This window comes from Aythya marila, assembly GCF_965140915.1.
Source record: "Aythya marila genome assembly, chromosome: 1".
NCBI classification, from domain to species: Eukaryota; Metazoa; Chordata; class Aves; order Anseriformes; family Anatidae; genus Aythya; species Aythya marila.
The window spans coordinates 150,648,711-150,670,274 of record NC_139042.1 but is presented as its reverse complement, the minus strand read 5'-3'; the positions used below and the strand labels follow the sequence as shown (position 1 = coordinate 150,670,274).

General features: G+C 44.0%; 1 protein-coding gene across 2 annotated transcripts in view; it reads right to left on the bottom strand.

Annotated features, from left to right (window-relative positions):
- The window catches only part of ABTB3 (ankyrin repeat and BTB domain containing 3), a 161,627-nt gene that overhangs the window by 25,970 nt on the left and 114,093 nt on the right, over nucleotides 1-21,564 (bottom strand). Inside the window, exons 5-9 of one of the 2 annotated variants that reach the window (XM_082784185.1) lie at nucleotides 9,350-9,515; nucleotides 6,030-6,119; nucleotides 2,669-2,770; nucleotides 1,468-1,561; nucleotides 1,222-1,357 (exon numbers count right to left, since the gene is read on the bottom strand). In XM_082784185.1, coding sequence (XP_082640311.1) covers nucleotides 1,222-1,357; nucleotides 1,468-1,561; nucleotides 2,669-2,770; nucleotides 6,030-6,119; nucleotides 9,350-9,515 — 588 coding nt within the window. The remainder of the gene's footprint in view (nucleotides 1-1,221; nucleotides 1,358-1,467; nucleotides 1,562-2,668; nucleotides 2,771-6,029; nucleotides 6,120-9,349; nucleotides 9,516-21,564) is intronic. The other variant, XM_082784186.1, reaches the window with a different exon arrangement.

The following is a 21,564-nucleotide window of genomic DNA, read 5'->3' as shown; positions in this document are numbered from 1 at the left end:
GGAAAGCCAGAGCAACTAGACATTCAACGAGGCCAGTCAGGGCAGGTTCAAGCACTTGTGGGACTACTCTGGCTGGGCCATCAAACAGCAAAGCCCAAATTCAGCCACAGACTTAGTACCTTCAGGTTCATACCAGCGTAACCTCATCAGTATCAAAGGAATCGCTCTCAGTTTCCATGGCTGTGAGAAAAGAAACCAGGCTGGTCCCCAGCCCACCTCCCTCGTATTCCTCCCTGTACCTGCTCAGAATCTGGCATGGAGTGGCTGCATGGCAAGGGGTGTCCCCAACAAATGAGTGGTTTGGGAAGAGAGGGGAAGAGGAAGGAGTCTGTGTGCATGGTGTGTAGGTAGGAACACAAAATCCAGTTCTCAGAAGTAAGTTGTGGGTCTGTGACATGCACAGGCTGCAGCCAAGCCTCGGAGTCCTCCTCAGGTGCTTGGCTCCCACCCAGACCGGCTGGCACTAAGGCCTGAGCAGTCAATGTGAGACTCCAGCAAAACAACTGTCCTCTCTGTCCTCCCAGAGATCCCTCGCAGGCTGCAGATGGGCAGCATGGCTTGAACCCGCCCTGACGTGCCATGAGCATGTTGTTAGACTGGCAGCTCTTCTCTAAGCAAACAGACGGCAGGTACTGTCTCTAACCTGTATCTATGTTCCTCTGGATGGCTACAATCAGAAAAGTAGGAATGTGAAGATCAAAATACTAATCCATCGTACTGCAGTTAACTCCTGCATATTGCAAGATCATGCATGCCAGGTGCTCGTTTCATTACCGTCTTTAAAAAAACTTCCAGCATACGGACAACATTAAGGCACACAGGACTTTACAGTAAACGCAGATGCAGAAACTCTGCTCCACAACAGCGAAGGCTGCAGCAGTACAGACACAATCCGCCCCAAACCTCAGGAATACGTCAACAAGAAATTCAGAAGGAATGGCTTTGGCATTCCTTCCTGCCATCACATCAGCTCCAGTTTAACAGACATCACATTGCAACACACCGTGGAGAGTCCCCTTCCTTTTTTTTTTAATCAGATATTAAAAAGCAGTTTGTACCACCAACTGGTTAAATTCACATGCCAGCAAAAAGCCTTACATCTCTGCCCAGTTGGTGACATGGTTAATTGCTCATGCAGAATTTTCACCCATCTGCTCAAACCAGACTCCCAGGCAAGAAATAACCACTTGAAGTATGCCACTAGACTTGTTCCCACTCTACCTGTGTCCATGTGCAGCAGCCTGACTGAAAGAGTTCATGTCACCTTGTGGAGTCATGGAAATGCCATTCCTGTACATTGTTCCTATCATGGGATCAGCTCCTCGCTCCAACAGCAAACTGACCAGTTCAAAATTTCCTGCGAGTTAAGAGACACACATTTAGATCTTTTAAAATCCATTATTTGCTCATCTTAATTCACAGATCTCGACTGAAGAATTTATTACAGAGGGAGGAGAAAGTCCTTACCAGCAGCTGCTGCCAACTGTAAAGGAGTTTCAGAGTAATTTTCTTCTCCATGCTCCAAGGAACCTTCTACCTTTGCTCCAGCATCCAACAAGAGCTAGAAAGAAAATTCACCATTTAGAGCAACTGGGGGGGTATCTCAGTGTTCAGAGCTCATGAACAGTGACAAATGAGAGTCTAATGCTTCTTGTTATCTGCAAACCAGATACGATGGAGACAAGTGACATGCACATTCTGCTCATTCTCTCACAGAGGCAAATTGATCCCTTTTTTAGCTCGTTTTACACTGTCAAGACACCAGGAGCACTAGTGTCCAACTTCAGAGCCAAAAAAGTGTAACCCAGCGTTTTTGAATGGGAAATGGGGATAAGGTTGGTGTTCGGAAGTAATGCACTGACGATGGATATACTGAAAATTAGCCCAACGAGCATCCTTCCTTCGTGGTCTAACAAAAGCCCAGCACCATCTTAAAGCGGAGCAGATTTCATTTGCCTCCATCTTTTATACAAAGCCATGGCCAAAGAAAGGTAATTCTTAAGGACAAATCGCAGCAATGAATCCAAAAGCTGTGGTCTCCATCGGGAACACTTCCACATGAATAACAACAACGCTGAAAACAAAAGTGGCCAAAGACAGCAGGACGGAGCCTGCCCTCCAGCCCCTCTTGTCTGTTAGGCTTTCATAGTTTTGGCGCTTCATTATGTGTGCCATAGACACAGCTGTTTTGAAGAATAAACCTTCTCGACTTTTGTGATGCCAAAGCACAGAACCAGCATATCCCACGCGACGCCTTGCTTGGGTAAGGAGACTGAGTGCCCCTGTGGGACAGGGCGATGGCTCTTGCTGTCTGCCTCTCCCCCACCAAGGCAGCCGTTTTGTGTTTGTTAGAGTATTACAGCGGAAGAAAGCGTAATGAATGAAGGAACAAACACAGAAAACGAGTGGTCAGGAAGGAGCACAAGGAGTTGACAGACTTTCTTTGGTGCAAGTTTGCTTTAAAATCGTCCTATTTAAACCTCATATTGGTTAAGGTTTGAACATTATATTCGTTATATAATAGGTTTATTATATATCAGTACACTCCAGAAGAAGCAGAAGTAACCAATATGAGTATGACAAGAGGATACTGGTTTGAGATGAATGTAATTATAACTGAAGAGGAGAAACAAAAGAATGAGATGCAGGTAGGGAAATACAATAATACCTGAACTACAGGAATATGTCCATGCAACACAGCAAATGTCAGAGCTGTCCAATGGCGGGTCTCAGGGTGGACGGATGGGTATTTATGAGCAGTACTGACAACCTACAAACAAATTAAAGTTATTTTTTTAAAGAGCTATACGTAAGAAAATTCAACCTGCCTGAAAGCCAGGCACGTGAGGGAGTAGGTGAAATAGAAAACCTGGGAAAGGTGCTTTATAAAATGATTGGTTTCTTTTTTCCAGCAAAAAATTTTCTTAATGCTAAAACTGTTCATGCCGATTTGACAGCTTGAATAGCGTTCATACCAAATGAAGTCTTTTTACCAACTACTGTAGCTCCATCTAAACCACTGGCCACCAGATACTTTTGCACAAGGTCAAAACATCCACAGCTGTTTACAGCAGCACACACTAGGGAAGCAGGGATGGATCAGATGCTTATAGCTAAGGACTGCTCCCACTGTCTCCTCCAGGCCATGTATTGACAGCCCCAGTGCTTGGAATTGCTTCCAGCCCAAAGAAATTCTTTCCACATAAATCAGTAAGACTTTTGTTGTTGACATCAAGAAGGACACATCCCAGTCCCTGCCCTAGAGTTTCCAGCAGTACTTCCAGGCTCCTCCTCTTCCACCAGAGGAAAAAAAGACGTCTGAGAACAGATGGGGCAGAGTGGCGTTTCACAGATATTTTAAGAAAACTCCTTTTTACTTTTTTTCTCCTGTCTGAGTTGCGTTAGAACAAAGCAGGGTGGCTACAGTTGAAAGAGATGCAAACTATATCCTCAGGATAAAAAAAAAAATGGTATTTTTCACATTGCTCCTTCCATTTTCTGTTTTAGTGCCTGTTTCCTCTAATGGAGACATTGGGGAAGATGAATAACCACTCTCTACTTCAGGTTCCCCGTCCTAAAGTCGGGGATATTAATATTGATGAGGTTCACAGAGATGGAACAATCTAATGAACATTTGCAATCTGAGCTTGCACACTCAGATGGAGTGTGACACTAAAATTCAAAACCTTATTATTGGTCTTTGAAGGAGGACTAAAATCAGCGTAAAAGATGCACCATCTCTCTGCCTCATCAGCCAGCTACGCTTTCCCTATCCTGCCTGAGGTCGTTTTATCCATGTAGGGGAGTGGGGCCAGCAGCTAAATGCTTGGTTGCATTAGCAGATTGCATTTCCAAGTGCCACATGCAGCATTTTGCTAGAAGCATACGACCAAGCCCTCAGTCCCAAGAACGAGGGATGAGGACAAAATCTGAAGAGCCTGTGCAGATCCCACAGCTTGTGAGAGGAGCGGATCTGCAGCAGTGCCTGGCTGCATCGCTCAGATTTGCCAAAGAGGGAGGTCAAAGTGCCCATCTCTCTTGTGCAGCCCTGGAGGGACCAGTGCACCATGAGCCCTGGTGCAACAGAAGTGTGCAGGCACCTGGGTTTGCTTAGAAGGAAAAGGATCAAGCAGTTTGAGCCTTTGGATTTAGGCTGGGAAGCAAGAGCAGCAGAGGTTGAGAATGGCCATCACGGTTCAGTGAGACACGTGTCCAGCTCGTCCTCCTCCAGCATGGATTCCCACTGCTGTTCAGGGCAGCCCACAGCAAGCAGCAAAGAAAATGAAGTCATTTTAACTCCTTTGCTCCTTTTTTTTTTTTTTTTTTTTGGGGGGGGTGGGGGGGGGGCGGGGTGTCAGTTGACATGGTGTTTGCAAAAGACCTGTGGCTCACAGGGCTTCTAAAGCCTCAGTTGAGATTTGCTGAGCAGCTACAGGTCCCACTGACTCCCGAGTGAATTGCAGCTTCTCAGAACATCTGGAAATGAGTCCATTTTCACTAAAGACGGGCAATCAGAAAGGGAGGCACCCAGCATTTGAGGCTACTTTTAGAAACACATATATATATATAACTGATTTGCAAAAAGAAATAGGGAAAATGATGCAGGCACCTGACAGAGTATTTATTTTCGTTCATGGCTGATTTGCCTTTTTTTGCCGTAATTGCCCAATTTGCACAGTTGGTTGTGGTGTGCACAAATCATCTTCTAATTGCACACCATAATTATTCATAGTTCTTGTCCCAAAGTGTTTTCATTTGATTTCAGAGCAAACACTCTACAGAAATGAATCAGGGAGGCTCGAATCCTCACTGGAGCTGCACTTTCAGATGTCAGCAGTTTCAGGACGACAAAACTCTTTACATTTGCATTTGGTTCAAGTCTGGAAGATTACTGGCACAACTGGGAGAACTGGGCTTTCTGCTCCTGATGAAAGCCAAGTAATGCCCTTCCACCTGTGAGCCACAGACTCAGAGCAGCAGGAGAGATCAGTCCCATGTCCATTCAGTCTTTGATGTGTCTATCAACAGTGCTAACAAGGGCTCAAGTATTCAATTATTGCCAGCTCTGAGGGTGGTTTACTTGAATTTTGTGAGGGAAGGGGTGACAGTGACTTCCTTAAGAAACTGAACTGAAATCATCAGATGATTTCACATAAGCCACCGATCAGCAATCAGATAGTAATGATTATCAGTCTTGTGCAGGTGACATCTATTTCTACTTTTAAATTAAATTTTTAAAAGTGCAAAATGCCTGGCTGAAAGCAGTAACTGCAATCTATCAGCTCGCTCAAATCCAAACAGAACAGATGGAACACAGATAAGTGAAGCAGACAGCTTAATTTACTCATGACCTCCACAAATTGAAACTGGAATCATTAACAAATAATTCTCTTATGGATTTTCAAACGGCTCTTTAAAATGTACATACCTGCATTGCACGGAGCTGGACCACAATCTGTTTGGTGGACAGATTGTGTAAGTTTATGATGTGCATTCATCAAAGAGACGTTTATGTTCTGGAAGCTTTAAGCTCCTCATCCAACAGTTTTCAGCCCAAAGCATTTCATAAAACAGAACACTGGAACTTACACTGCGCTTCTGTGCTGGGGATGCTTAGGCAGAACATCCCAAGGCATAGAAATGCTCAAGGTTTGGCAGGCTATCAGATGGGTATTTCTTTTACCCTCTTGATTTTAACTCAGCTGAGATTCAGGGAATCCTTCCAATACCATCAGAGCTGTGCTCCATGGCTAGCGCTAATGCCTGTATTCATTTGCAGTGTGCAAACACAACTAAATCAGTATTACCTGTGGGGAAAGCCTGATGACTTGCCCCTTTCTGTGCAGTGAATCCCAATGTTAACCTAATGCAGTCTGATTTCACTATTCATTTCAAGTGGTGCTGTCCCAGACAAGACAATTTTCTTTTATTTTTAATTCTTGGGATTTTCCTTCTGCTACTGTTTCAGGAGGCAGTTTAAGATGTGAACAAATAACAGAACAAAGATACAACCAACAAAAAGTCCTCACCTCAGCATTCAGATCTGCTCCAGCATCTAGCAGCATCTGCACCATCGCCTCATCACCCCTGACACAAGCATACATCAGTGGAGTCATGCCCTAGTCATTTTTTGGAGTTAAAAAAACAAAGGAATTGACAAATTTAACACAAAACTCTTTTCATTTAAAAAAAAAAATAATAATTAAGTATATATCATCAAGACTAACAGTATGTATTTAATGACATCCATTATCTCTGTTACAGACATGCCTCTCAGACTAACAAAAGCAAACCATTTAGTAAAATCTCCATTTTCACTGTCACTTCATTTTTTTTTGGTTTTGTTTACACATTATCCTTGTCATTCTTAGCCCAGCTACTGAAATCAGGTTTGTGAGCTTCACCTCCATGTTCATGTACTAAACTTAGCATCTTTGTCCTTGGGGCCCCAGCAGAGAAATGTTTTTATCAAAGCAACCATATTTCCACTGATAGTTTAAAAAGACAACAAGTCTATTCCGTTTTCTATGATCACTGTTTCTTAAAATCTAACTTTTAAAATAACCACCAGAGCCATTAAAAACATCCAAAGCTCTTCTTATGACAGGGCAGATTTGGCCGGTATTTTCCACGTAGGATAAAAGGGAATGAAGATGCTAAAGCTTTGCATAGCACTCCCTGGTAAACAAAAACTTCATTTTAAATGAAATGCTAGACAGCATTGTTGCAAGGAAAACACAGCCCTGTCTGGAGGAAAACTAGATTAACTGACCCTTCACTACCAAACCACCACAACACAATTTGTATTAATCTGACATACCTGCTGCGCCTGATCACCATTTCCCTTAAGATAAGTATTATTGTAGCTGTGGTAATGAGTCTAGATGAAACCATGAAGAAATCATTAAATCTACCATAAATTATAACAGAAAAAGCTGCTTATTGAATACAGTAGGGGGTGTTGATCAACAGTCACTGGTTGTTTTGCAGTAAATTTACCGCAGTGTGCGGCTACCTCTGATGCATGTTTGTAGCCTATCTCGAAGTCGCCTGGTAAATTTGCTGTCAGATGGCAGCAGGCTCACTGTTTATTTAACCTGAGTGCTGCCATGAAGTGAAATTACTTTCAGAGGCACAGGGGATGCCCAGCATGGCCAGACACAGAGCTGTGCCACTCACTTCTGTTCCTAGCCAGAGCCCAGCACCACCATTCTTGCTGAGCTACCAGTGTAGGGCTGAAAAGCAGTAGGTGCTGAGGTGTGGAAGGATTGCCCTTGTAAAGAAAACATAAATTAAGGTTTGGCCCTGCAAGGTAGTGAGAGACCCCTTGAAAGTCATTGAGAACTTCACAGGATCAAACCCACTTTTGGAGATACAGAGAAAGGGAACAGGAATTTGGGGCCTCCTGCCATTATTAACAAACAACTTCACCCCAGGCAAGGACAGGTTCGGGTGACTTGGAGATACTTGCAAAGAGAATTTGAAACGAGTTCAGCTACAGTCAGTGACAGAACATTTCCTCTGGCAGTCAATAAATAGTACCAGAGTAAACAAGACCACCAGAATTATCAAAAAGTTGTGCTCGGGCCTTGAAACACGGTGACTGGACAGTAGCTTAAAATTAAGTACATGTTACTTAAGCTATTACTTCAAATTCTGTGAAGGGTTTTATTCTGAAGTTAAATCAGGTGGTTAGCACATGACTTTGAAGTCCTTGTGCATGACCCAGCACTTGTGCAGCCAGAGCCAAGAGCCCCACAGCAATCCCAGCAATGTGAAGGGGCTGCCTGTGTGCCACACGTGGTTTCTGGCCCTGCTGAGGCTGATGATGGACTTACCGTTGACTAAAAGAGGCCCTGAATGTCACATTGCTGTATCAGGATTTTAAAGAGTTAATGAGGTTTCCAAACTCCCCTCCTCTTGCACTGCTGCCCCTGCTTCTTATGCCTCTGCCAGTCCCCAGGCTTGCTCTGCAGCTCAGCCTTGTGCTGCAGCATCTCTCAGCCCCCGTCTCTTTGCAGGTGGGAGGAATGGGTTTTTAATGAGCCCATCATTACTGCTCCACACACACAGGAACACAGTAACAACATGAAAAATCAGCACCCAGGGTGTTTGGTTTTTGGTAAAATAAAAAATGACTCTTTTTCTTTCAGCCTTGTATCACTTAGGATTCTACCCTGCAAGATGCGGGATGTCTGGTCCAGGGAAGCATTTAAGTATTGGCTTAACTTTCACTCAAATGGGATGTAAGCATGTGTTCAGAGTTAAGCGTATGATTAAGTACTTTGATGAATCAAGCCAGAGTGTTCCCAGGTTTCAGCCTGGAGGACAGAGGAAATATGCTGTGAAAAGTTTCCAGGTTCAGACTAACTTAAAATAATAATGATTTTTAGAAGTATGATGTATGAACCTTGGAATGGGCTCTCTCATACAACTTTTTTTCAGAGAGTACTGCTTTCTACTAAAGCTTTTCTCAAAGAAATTCACAACATTGACCCAAACTGAAACTACTGAATGCAACTTAACTCACATTCCTAGAGAAGCTTTCCTCTCAGATGACCTAAACCTACTTAAAATCCAACTGTGACTTTCACTGGGGGCATCAAAAAATTCAGAAAACTCAATTTCAAAAGGAAGCGGTAATATCCATGTCCATCATTACCCTCTTGGGAATGGGGAATGACCTCGTGAGGATCACAGTCCAACTGTGCCAGCCACAGGGGCAGGTTTATCCCTGGACACAACCACTGGCCTCCTGGAGGAGCAACTCCAGAGAAATTTAGGCTCTTCAGCTGGTGGATGTTGGCAATACAGCTAATGGAGAGGTAACATTGCAGAGAGGCTTTCACGTCTAGAAGGTCAGTTCAAACAGGACTCAACTCAGACAGAGAGTGCCAGCGATTAACTTTTTCCTGACAGGGGACCGAGGGTTTATGTAATACGTGTTGCAAATCCCAGGGCAGTTTTCTCTGGGAAGGTGTTCACCTCAGAAAGTCCTGTCCCACACCACTTTTCAAGACATTGAAACCATTTTAAATATTCAGATTAACTCTAAGCTGTCTCATGATCTCCTTCTGGCTTCACCCAATTCACTTCTCTGCTAAGAATATTTCAGGGGATGCATTCGCCGTCATGCTGAGTTGCCTCAGGACCAAAGAATCAATACAACTCGAAATGACCAAACTTATCTTAGATATTCACCTGATGGTGCTTTAACTAAATGTGAAGTAATGCAGGGCAAACATTAAGGTCCTGCCTTTATTTAGCTGAAAGCTGGGGCTCATTTGCTTCGATAAACAGAAAAAAACCCTCACGTTTCATGATTTTCTTTACATTTCTATCTTGTTACCTGTTCACTCATGCTGTTAATCCCATCCGGCCCCAGCAAGGATATGGCCTGTTTAACCAGATCCGTTCGGCCGCAGTTGAGCATTCGGAAACCCAGGTCTTGCTTGAACTTCGCTTCAGTGGCAACCGCATCCAGTTTCCGAGATGCACAAAAACAGTCGTCGATTCTGTGAACACGAGAAATAAACTCCCTCAGAGGACAGTCACAGGACAGACCTCGCTGTCCCTAGGAAAATAATACTTTGCCCTGTCTCTGAAGGATGTAGGTCATGCACACATTCATTCTCCTTTGACCTGTATGCTCAAGGGACGTGCTGAATGGGAAATGTTAATGCATACTAATGGAGACTGCCCTTGGTCTATCTTTCACGGGACAAGTCATATATTTTATTTTTAAAAATGGGAAAAAAAAAAAGAGTTTTCACTGGATTTTTTTTCCCCTATGGAAGCAACGCACAGCGCATTCTCACCACAAGTTCTCTCTCCGCATGGCGAGGTGATCCAGTCCCCCCAGTCTCTGAAAAGCTTCAGTGGCTTCAGTAAGCTTTGAACTAACATCAAATGGACGTATCACCATTGACAATACAACAAAGAGAAAACAACATCATTCCAAACGCCTTCAAGTATCTTACCAGCACAGCCCCAGTAACTGAGGGGCCTTTGTGGAGGAGAAAGCATAAGTCCCATGGACAAGCAGGGCACCGTGCAATCAGGGAGGAGAAAGCATTCTTGCAAGGTAATTGTGGCAAAATACCATGAATCCTCACTGGCTGTGCGTAACAGACAGAGTGTCATTCTGTTAAGGTCTTGTTAGAAGGATCCCCAAACTGTAAGCTGCTCAAAATATCCATTTCCAATGGAAGAAGGGCTAGGAGTTATTTAGCCAAGCCGTGAATCTACAGTTCTAGTGAGAGCAGGCAATTCAAATCCAATGATTATACAACCCGGTTTCATCTTATTAAAAGACAGATTTGCTTTTCTTTCATGCTGAAGAGTGTCTGGGGTAGAGGGTGGAGTCCAAATCCACAGCGCTTTTGGCATGAACTTGGATAAAGAACTGTTTAGAAAAACATTGCTTTCATTCTCCAACAACACTAGGTCAGAAAACAAGGGGCTACTTATGAATGAAGAAAAAAAAATCAGGATCAAAAGTGAAAAAGGCAAATACACATCAAATATTTGTTTTCTAATTTGAATGTAAAAAAATGCAGCAAACCAAAAAATATACAAACAGCACATCATTATCATTTAACTTTCTCCTTTAACGTGCTTTATCAAAGCTTTACAAAAATATGTGACACACTGCTTAATATTCAACAGCAATATGTGATGAATACACTGTTTATATAGAAGCAGTGGTATGTGGCATTAGCTGTCGTTCTTCCTCTTTCAGAGGAAGGAAAGTGAGACAGGAAATACAAAGGATTTTGATCAAAGCTTCTGCAGGGCTCAGTACTGAAACTGGCATCTGAGCTTAAGTTTGTTCTCTGCCTTGCTGGGCCACAACCAGACTGGCAATGATATCTTTTGTTCTTTTTACATACTCAGTTTTGCTTTTGGCTGCTTAAAAGTTGATGCACTACAAATGCAAACAAAGTTTGGAGTACCATTATTGAGGGGAACACGAACGATGCTGCATCACCACAGCACGCCACAAGATTAACACACGACACTCAGACACAATGAACACCACCAGCAGCAACAGATTCTTAAAAGGTAATATGCCTGCAACAGAGATGAAGAAAGAAAACCATAAACAGGCTGTTCGTTGCGCAGTTGTTTCTGAGCAAGTTTCAGGAAGGAGCAAAAAGCAGCACAGATCTGCAGGGCTGAGCTCGATGACACGGAGATCCACAGGAGCGATTGCTGCTTTTACACGTTCACACCGTGTGGCACATTTCTGGCACAAGAGCTGCAGCAACATTTGGTACTCGCTACCCCCATAGCATGGGATGCTAGAGATCATCTGTGCCCTCCTTTAATGTACAACAGGGATAGAGCATACTCAAAAGTTAGATGTTGGGATTTTCAGTGCACGGAGGGAGGGGCTGGGCTTCCCAGCAGCAGCTGGCCATTTCCAGATGACTCTGGGCTGCAAACAAGGTGGTTCCTCAGTGAAGTGCAGCCATGGAAAGATCCAGACATCCTCTGAGGACTGCAGAGGTGTCTGCCACTATGAATCACTGCTTGTGTTAAGCCACTGCTTCATCATTTGTACGGAGGTATGTAACATAGACTCTGAATAAAATGGGTCAAACTCAGTGCTGGCAGGAACAGGCAGAGCTTCACTGACGTCAGCCAGGCTTGGTGCAAGCAGAACGCTAGCGATGATCTTCTCTTCACAAAAAAAAACAACAAGATTTTGACCTGGGACGCAAACCCACGCGTGGGAGGAAGGAGCAACAAGGACCTATTTTACCTATTCTCTAGGGGCTGCCCAGAGTTCTGCTCTGCCGTGGGTTCAGACATTACTTACTGCTGCTGCTCTGTGCGTCTGCTCCTCTCTGAGTTTGCTCTGGTCCCCTGCGAGCACATCACTTCACCCACTTATAGCCAAGGACTCATTAGTTACTACTGATGCTGGATGTCAGCAAATTAGTACTCTTCAATCAGCTGGGGAGGATAATAGTCTTGGCCCAAGGCTACGGTTCTGGGATGCTACAGCTGCACAGGCACTGCAACAATAATCCAGATTCAGGGGAGGATCTGAACTGCAAGGCTGGTGGGCAGCACTGAAGAAATTGCCATCTAGACAAAGAACCACAAAGCAAGAAACCACATCTCAGTGCCTCTACCAGTGGTCTACACCTCCAAAAGGACACAGCATGAGACCCTGATTTATGGGACAAAGGAAACTATGGTGGCAAAAACTGACACAGATCATTGCTGCTGCCACCATTATGTTGACTAATAAAATGGATAATGATCAAACTGGGGAGTTTAATAAAAGAAGAGCACGACGCAAGGGGGAAAAAACGGAAAACATTTCGGAAGAGAAAGTATAGCACCATTTTAATGAGTCAGAGAGATGAGTGAGTTAAGGAAAAGAAGATTTAACATGTACAGATATAAAGCAGTGAAGAGACAGATCAAAAATGATCAGGAACTACAAGTACCGAATAGGAGAACACAGCATCACTTTTGAAACTGGAGAAAGCCACCTGGGAAGATGGTACGGCAGAAAGAATGAGCAGTCACATTTCAGAATGAAAATTTGGGGGGGGAAGCATCAAAAGTCAACCCTAAGCCAACACAGCACTGCATTTGCTCCTGAGTCCTCCTTACCAGTAACTGCATAATGCTGACTCCACCAGGATCACTCTATGAGTATAAGCAGGGGTCTCTGCCCCATGTTACACTACGTAAGTGGATGCTGTTCTACCACAGACAACGCAGAGACTCACAAATACTAAAGGATGCAAGATAAAAGGAGGAAGGGAGGAAGCACCCTGGCCTGATGCACTCCAAATTCCCATCTTCGTAATGCAACGAATATGCTGACAAGCTATGGAGAGGTGGGAAAAGGATAGGAAGAAGCCTGGAAAATAAGGCTGACGAGGGATGGTGAAGTCAGCTAAATGTACAGGGTCTCGCTTCGGAGCTGTAAAGCTGTGCTTGCAAAGTAAGGGACACCAGCATCAGTGCAGCTGAAAAGGGCAACGCAAACAGAACTGGAAACCCCCCCAACTGCACAGTCAGTTCACAGCTCTTTTGCCAAAAAGTGTTTGGGATCTTTCCAAACGCACAGGACACTGACACCAGCTCGACAGCTGGACATCCCCTCCAAGGCCACATCAGCTTGCTGCCAGCTCTGCCGGCTGCCAGAGCTCTCACACATTTGTCCTTTCCCCAAGTCCTCAGCCTGCAAAAAAAGATGCTTCTTCATCAGAAGGACAGAGTTGGCTGACGGGAGGAGCAGAAGATCGCAGGGGGCCACAGCTCTCTGTCCCCTTTTCCCTGGGGACAGTCTCAGGAGGGCAGGACGTCACCACCCTGGATGCCAGCCAGGGCTGCTCAATTTTGAGGTCTCTGACAGGTGACAAAGGTAGTGGCAAAGGTAGGACTGCCCAGCATCTTTGGAGTTTTATATCCTCCCTCAAAAGGCTAAGCCCATTCTGGATTCCCACATTTAGCAGACTGTGGAGCTGGGCAGGCTCCTTGGGACCACCACCACCGCACACTTGCTCAGACTTCCAAAACTGAGAGGTTACATACATTGGGCTTGACTTCATGTGCACTGATCACAGGACTCAGCAGCAAACCCATCCCGTAACTCAGGGGTTCAGTCACCCAACCTATAAACTCACTAACTGCTTCTTCCCAACCCTGAATCAAGCAAACGACTGCCTTTTCAGGTACAAGGGAAACCAGAAGCAAGTGAAATCCCGATTTTATTTTTGTAGCTAAGCTGTGCGCATATTTTTTAGCGTACAACTTTCTCCCGAACCTCTTTTAATTCCTCACGGATATTGCTTCCACAGCAGTTATCTTCAAGATCATTACAGAGTTACCACCGCACATAATTAACTTTACTGGGGCTTTATATGGGCAGCGCCATGGTAACATTAATTATTTGCCAATGGCCCCTGTCAAATTCTGCACGGTGACCATGGCGCTCTCTCGCACTCCAAAATACTCAAACCTCTGAAAGGAGTCAAAGGCAATCTTCTTCATTTATAACGGCTCCGAACAGGAGAGCAAATTATTTTTATCTTTTCCCAAACTCGCGTTATGAAAACATAATGCGGCACTTCTGCAGCGACGGTGAAAGGCAAGTTTTTTTCATTGTCACTTGGACCGGCTAAGATAAGGTCTGTGCGGATCTTTAATAAGTTACTCACGGGCTGAATGCATTTGGGAAAACAGATGATTCAAAGACAAAGTGTTTCCATCGTAACTGGTATACGCAGCAGTTCTCTTATTACATAGCTTTTTAATTATTTGTTCTTTTGGAGGGGGTTATTGCCAGAGTCAGTAGTGGACAATTAAAAAAATGCAATGCTCTGTAAATGTTATAAAAAGAAAAAAAAAATAAAAAAAAAAAAAGGCATGAACATCCTAATTATGTTCTAAGCTATACATGCCAGCATCTCAAGCTAATAGTTAATTTAAAAGAAATGGAAAGCAGAATGTGATGAGCAGCAGGACAAACACTTCCCTCAGCTGAAATGAACAGATCATCATTGTGATACCCAAGCATCAAAACCTTCTTTGTCCACCTGGGACTCAGTCATCAGCCCTTTCAATTAAAAGAATGATAATCTATTAATTAAGTCCATTTCTTTAGCTCTGTGGAGTTTATTCACTATGCCTCTGTCCTAAATATGAATGAGGTCTCACGTCAGAAATTATAGTTCAGCTGGCTGCAAGTCTGGAAGGAGTCATATTTTAGCTAGCTATATGCATGTATTTGCAATGCTTAATTTCTTGGGGTCAGGGATCACGGTTTTGATCTGGGTACACACAGCCCACAGGACAAAAGGGTCCTGTTCCTCGCCTGGGGCTCTTCAGTGAGGCTACAGACACAACCAGCAGTAGCAGGAGCAGTAGATGATTTGATTTAAATTTGTAAGCGCTCTTTTCCCAGTGATGTGCTCACGGGGAATATCGTGTTAATATTAAAGGGACTCCAATATAAATACTATATTGAGACAATTATTTGAGTTTTTGGTTTGGAGAAAGTAAAACGTAAGCACAAGCATGTTGATCAAACTGGTGAAGAGCGTTACATTTTAATACGGACATAAAGTATCCCTGGTTACTTTAACCAGGAGCCAAATTAGACAAGAAAATAAAAACATTCTGTATATTTATTAAACAACTTCTTATTCCTGTCAAAGGCCTGACAATAAATTGGTTACAGATACCAGAAAACACATTTAAAAAGTGATGTAGCTATCAAAATCAAGACCCAAATCTATATTTCAAAACACTTTTAATATTACAGACACGCATAATATAGGGCAGGAACCATATTCAAAACTGAATCTGACTTCAGACTTTGAATAAGGCTAATGTATCAAGGGAAAATTTGAGTACAGATTCATCTTTCACTAATCTAAGGTTTCACTAATTACTGGAAGGCAATATGTTACCTGTATCCTGATGATTGCATTAAGGAACGTATATAGCATCAGAGCATATGAAGCACTGCTGAACTTGCTTGCAATGGAAAAAAAAAATACAGAAAGGCTGTTTATCCTTAAGCCTGTAAAATACAACTGAGTTCCGCCCTGGAAGTGAAGGAGAACATAAGGAGAAGTCCATCCCCTTCAATAATTTTTTTTATTACTGCTGTCTTCAAACAGCTGGTTGGCAAGACAGGTTGAGATTCACCTCAGGAAACCCATGCTCTATCTTTTAAGTAATAAAATTTCCTTCATCTCCTGGCACCATCTGCCCCAAGGGACTGCTGGATTTTGTCAAGCAGCTTGTTTACAACCGCTTGCTGGTTTGGCATTTTTGTGCCTAATTATGGCAATAGACACGGTTGGTGTTAAAGGATTAGTGAAAATTTGTGGGAAGAACAAGGACATTCAAGGAGGTAGGCAAACACCACCCGTCCCTACTTAACAGTGGCAGTATCTAATTAAATAGCAGATTTTCTTAGCAGTTTTCTACTCCCTCTCTCCAGAACCTCAGCCCTTCATCCTGTGAATTTTAAGAGAGTGAAGAACAGTAGAAATATTTTTGTGCCTTCAAACGTCTATTTATTAAATCTATTTATATTTTCATGCTCTAGTACAAACAGAGGATTTCCATAAATAAAACATTAAATGCAACCCTTCTTTCACTTGAAAGTAAGTAGAGTGTATGTGTGGTGTAGTATTAAGATGACATGGCAAATGGTGTAGGCTGCTCTGAAAGAAGAAAACTGCACCTCTTGCCTTTGCGTTGCTGTGTCTTTCCCTTTCCAGTCTTCAGAAAACTCTCTACAGTGAGCCAAGGATATCCTCATGTTAAATTAGCTTCACTCTTGAGGTCAATAATCCTATTTTCCTAGAGAACCTTCATTAAGAGGGATGGTCCCAGACAGAAAAGCAGACTAGGTATTCCCGGTTCAAGGCTAATTGGAAATTAGGACTGATTTTCAATTAAAGACAGATTTTCAAAGGCATTCAGATACCGAAATTGCCCAGAGACCTTTCTGGATCAGAGCTGCAAATCCAACTCATAGCCCTGGGTGAGGTTGGGATGAGGCAGCCGCTGTGGACTCACACAAGACTGGAGTGTTAATAATCCCCATCCCACCCTGCAGCAAGGCTTGGACCCATCTGCACTTTCAGCTTCAACTTGCTCATGACCCGTTCATATCCACATATTCCCATGTCCCTTTGAACAGAGAGCATTCTTCCTTCTGTGGTGTTTACTCCCAATGTATTTATAGCAGGGAACAGCCCCATGCTCCCATAGCAGTCACTCCGCTCAGCCAAATGAGCCCCATTCTTTCAGGCTTCCTCTACAACAACATTTTGTCAGAACTCAGATCATGCTAGCCCATTTCTCTGCGCCTGGTCCAACATGAATATTTCCTTGATGTGAACACAATATTTGCTATTCCCCATCCCTTCCTGCCAGTTTCACCTACAGAGGCACCGGTATTTTCCCCTTGTCATGCACCCACAAATTGCATTTTTTTTTTTCCCAGGCTAAAAAAACAACCATTTGGGTGCTTCACAGTCATTCTGTGAGGAAATACTTCACTACAGCCTTTACCAACACATTTTCAACACTCAGCTCCCAATACAGTATATTTTATACTGTGTATCTTTTAACTGAGCTCTATGCGCTCGCCTTACAATTGTGGAAAAGTGCATTTCATCTCACTGCTCTTGTCCCAGCCCTCAAGGTCATCCACTCTTTCCTGGATGATTTCCCAAACTCCCTCTGTTTGGACAATGCCTCTCAGCACCATGGCATCAGCAAATTTTAACTTCATGAGCGCATTGCTAATATTTGTGCCAAAGCCCTTTCTGAAAATTAAAAAAGCACAGCTCTTATGATGGAGAGCTGAAGAACTCTGCTTTTAACCTCACTGCGGCCAACCCCACCCCTTGTCACCTCTCTTTAGGCCAGCCCTTGCCCGTTTTTCCAGTCCCTGCACTAATCTCTAGCTCTCTGTCTTAACTCAAAGCTCCCTGCATGGACTGCATCACTCAACTCCAAAAAGATGAGATCTACTGAATTTCCTTGGGGTAGAAAATCAGTTATCTTATCACAAAGTTATTAGATTAGTCTGGCAAGCTCTATCTTTAGAAAATCTGTGTCACATTTTATCCCATTTTCCCCTCAACAACATGTCTTTAATTAGCCTTTGCTTCAAAAACCATTCTAAGGCCTCGCATATTATTGACGTTACACTAAGGGGCTGGAATTTTCCTTGGATCATTTCTCATCCTTTTCAAATATTGGGTGCTGCTATTATTAATCCTTAGAGTTACGGTACCACACTCTGGGCTTTGTCAAAAATATTTCTCTCTGACCTTCTGGTTTCATGAGGCAGCTCTTTCTCATCTCTGGGACAGAGGTTATCTGGTCACCCCAATTTGAGTGCATTAAGCCGCATAATTTGCTCTCTTTTTGATTACTGCTTTTCCATTGCCATAACCTTGTTGTTATTATTTAGTTTTCCTTTCTCCCCAGGATTTTCTTCCTGAAAACAGGAGCAAAGTATTCACATTTGGGTGATAGCATCTGTTAGCACTGATGCACACCTCCCCCGGTGCCTTCTCAAGGCTAGGACATAAACACACTGATTTCATCTCTGCACTCCAGGAAGAGAGGAGAAAAAAGGATACGACCATGGTTAGGAACAGAGACAGGACTCAGCCTCACAACTAGTCAGAGAAGAAAAGGGATATTTGCTGTGGTCACTCTGTGTGAGCCCAGCACCCTTGGGGAAGCCATCCATAACTCGGAAATGCTGCCTACGTGTATAAGCAAGCAATTAAGGTGGATCAAGTTATCATGGCTTAAACGTCTGCCACTCATCAGCTGAAGGGAAGAACGGACTCTGGGCCCTGAAGGACCAAAAGGAACATGTCAGAGGTGGCTCACGATGCTGAGCAGATGTCTTGGGATGCTGCCAGCTGCCAAGTTGCCCTTTGCAAATAGGCTCTGCCTTGCGTGAGGCTGCTCTCAACCGGCAGCGATGCTCTCACCTCCAACGAAATTTGGCTAAATGTCTGGGGAGCCCCGTAGGCTGCACATCAACATGGGATGGGGCAAGAAGACATCAGACGCCTGCAGGGCTCACCCATGAGGAGCCTGATGCAAAAGTGCCATTGCCCATCACTGTCCTTTGGTTAAAATTGCCAAAAAGGACTTCAGCCCTCTTTAAAGAAACGTCCTGGGCTCCTCTTGCCAAGACCTGCCTCCAGTGAAGCAGCTGTGGGCTGTGAGGGGCAGCGATGAATGCTGCAGAAAGCAATCCTATTTCTCCAGTGTACAAGAGAAGACACAGACCTTTTCGTCTATGGACAAGAAGAAACTGTTCATCGAAACTGGTGAAGTTTGCGTCTCTTCCAAATGCCAGCGAGGAGCTTCACAGCCTTCTGAAGAGCTGGGCAAGGGGACAAAGCACTAACGAGCGTGAAAAGGTTTCCAGCCACCAACGTAGCTGCGGAGAAATGCCTAGCCTGAAGGGGAACTGAATTTTTGCTGCTTCTGGATATCAGTATGAACATGCATGCCCCCACACACAATTGCATCTCAGACCATATCCTTACCTCTTTAACCTCTGACTGTCCAGAAAATAGCACTTTAAGCAGTCAGAAGCGGGACTGACCACGTAACAATCTCCTGCACGCTACTACCTCTCTGGCGTCAGTTTGTTCCAGCAGCTTTACATCCTCCAGGATTGCCATAATATATTACAAAAAGGAATAAAACCACTGACCCTGCTACAAAGCATGGCAGCCTTTGTGCTGAGCAATACAGGATGCTTCTTCTTTGCTCTGTCTCTCTGCCTTCAGCCTCCAGTCCCAATATGTAACCATCCTCCCCAGCACATGTCTAACACACTGGGTATTTTTTCCGAAACAAACATCCTGTGGATTGGAAGAAGGAAACCAGAGGCCTAGTGCTGGGGGCAGAGCACCCACCTTCACTAGATTTATGCCAGCGCAGAGCTGCTTGGCACACAGCTCTCTGCCGACTTTGTCCAGCTGCCTCAGGTAGCACAACACGTCCTGGGAACAGGTGGGCTGTTATTTAAGTCTGGTCTCCCACCACGACAAAGAATATTTTGGACGCAACTTGGGCTTCAGTCTCGGCTAGCTGCTGTACAACCAGCAGTCGATCCATCTGTGAAACCCAGCTCCTTGCAAGAGGTAGAGACAACTGCTCTATTTAAAGCTCCCACTCCTGGGGGAAGGTGAACATTTAGATCCCTGCTCATTTGACAAGGCTGGGAAAGGGTAGAAACTTTCTGGCATGTCTACTGCTGTAAAATGAAAAGAGATTAGGAAGGAGACAGACAGCTCCTGCCTGACTCCAGCCTCCCTCAGCCCTCTACCCAGAGCAAAAACAGCTCCTCTTTCAGGAGATGAAAACATTGCAAGAAATTAAGGAGATGGAGTTTTGAAGATCAGAAGAGGGGAGAAAGAGAGGAAGTATTGGAGTGAAAGGCAGGAAGGGAGCAGAGATGATTTACAAAGCCACATATCAGGAACCTCACTGCTGGAGTATGTGATTGTGCTGGGAAGTGTCACACAGCTCCGCTGGGAGACCTCCATGCTGTACTTCAGATAAGAAACTGAACATTTGTTTTTTATCTGAACTTCATAGCCTTTGAGATCCTGCCAGAGCTCTGCCTCTCTCCGTATGCGTATTTTTCCAGTGTGGAAGCTGATTTTGCTTTATGCGTTTGCAATGACAGGTCGTGAATCAACACCACGGAATGATGCAATATCACAGCACAGGACACAGGCCATGGGATGTAACACATGGGGAATTTTTTGGTTTGGGTCCCTGCATTTAAGGGACTAAAAAAGAGTGCTAAGAAAAGCCTAGAAATTGAACTGGTTTCAAGGTTCCACTTATTAAGAAATATTAATCCGAGCCACAAAAATATATCAAGCTCACAGCACTTAAAATCCTTCAGCTGCCATCCATCCCACAGCTTATTTGAGAAGCCATCCCCTGTGAAGCTGTTGGGTCCCCCCCACACACACCCCGTGTTTGCACTTATGGAATTGGTGCTTGCTGGGCAGCTGATGGCTGGGAACACTTCAGGGAGGCACGAAAGGCTGGAGCTCGGCTTAGTGGCAGTGAGATACGGTCAGGGTCTGTACGGAATTCAAATAAAAAAATTACAAGCAGCAAGATTTCAAATTAACATCCTGATGCTTCACATTATTCTTCAGAAAAGCACAGTCCTTCCTTTGATCTCGGGAGTACAGGCACACAGGACCAGAGCCTCAGCTACACAAAGAACCTCCTGCACAACGCTGGCAGCACGCACAGACCTCAGTATAACCACCAGGTACACGGACACTCGTTTGCAGACCCCTGCTTCGAGATTCCTGTGATTCACATTTTGGGACATCAGTGGGTCAATCAGGCCCCTACAGTCAAGTAAGGGCACGCTGCAAAGTCTGGTCTTTGTGAAATCCAGAGCTTGTCTCTGGCACAATTTATTTTTCCCTCCCACCTGATTAATTCTGGGCTGCACTCCTCAGGCTCATTCCCACCTGTGGGACGAGCAGGACAACAGCCACCACTCCAATTCATTACGAAATGAATTCTTGATGGCAACTTTAAACTAAGTGCTGATTTGTTCCTCAGCATTAATAATTTTTCTTCTAGCTTAATACAGCTGTCCCCAACTTGAAGGGATTTTGAAACTTCTGGAAAACCATCTACCCAGTTGATGGTGTTTTATATATATATATGCGTGTGCATACACGCTGACAAAATATAACTTGCTAGAATGATGCAGATCATGCTTTTTAAATGCTCAAATACCAATACCTTCATTTTTAAGACAGGAGATTTACAGCACAAGCACTATTGCCTTATTTGCAACCCTACCTAAATACTGAAACAGAAATTTAATTAATTGTGCCTTTTCAAGACCAAGTGCTAGGTCCTCAGGAAATGCGTAGTACCTATAAGTCCTGACATTTCAGTAGGGATGCAGAGCGCTGCACTTCTGGAAATGAGGGTCAAGATGTTCACACTGAAGGGAAGCAATTACAGTCAATATTTGAAATA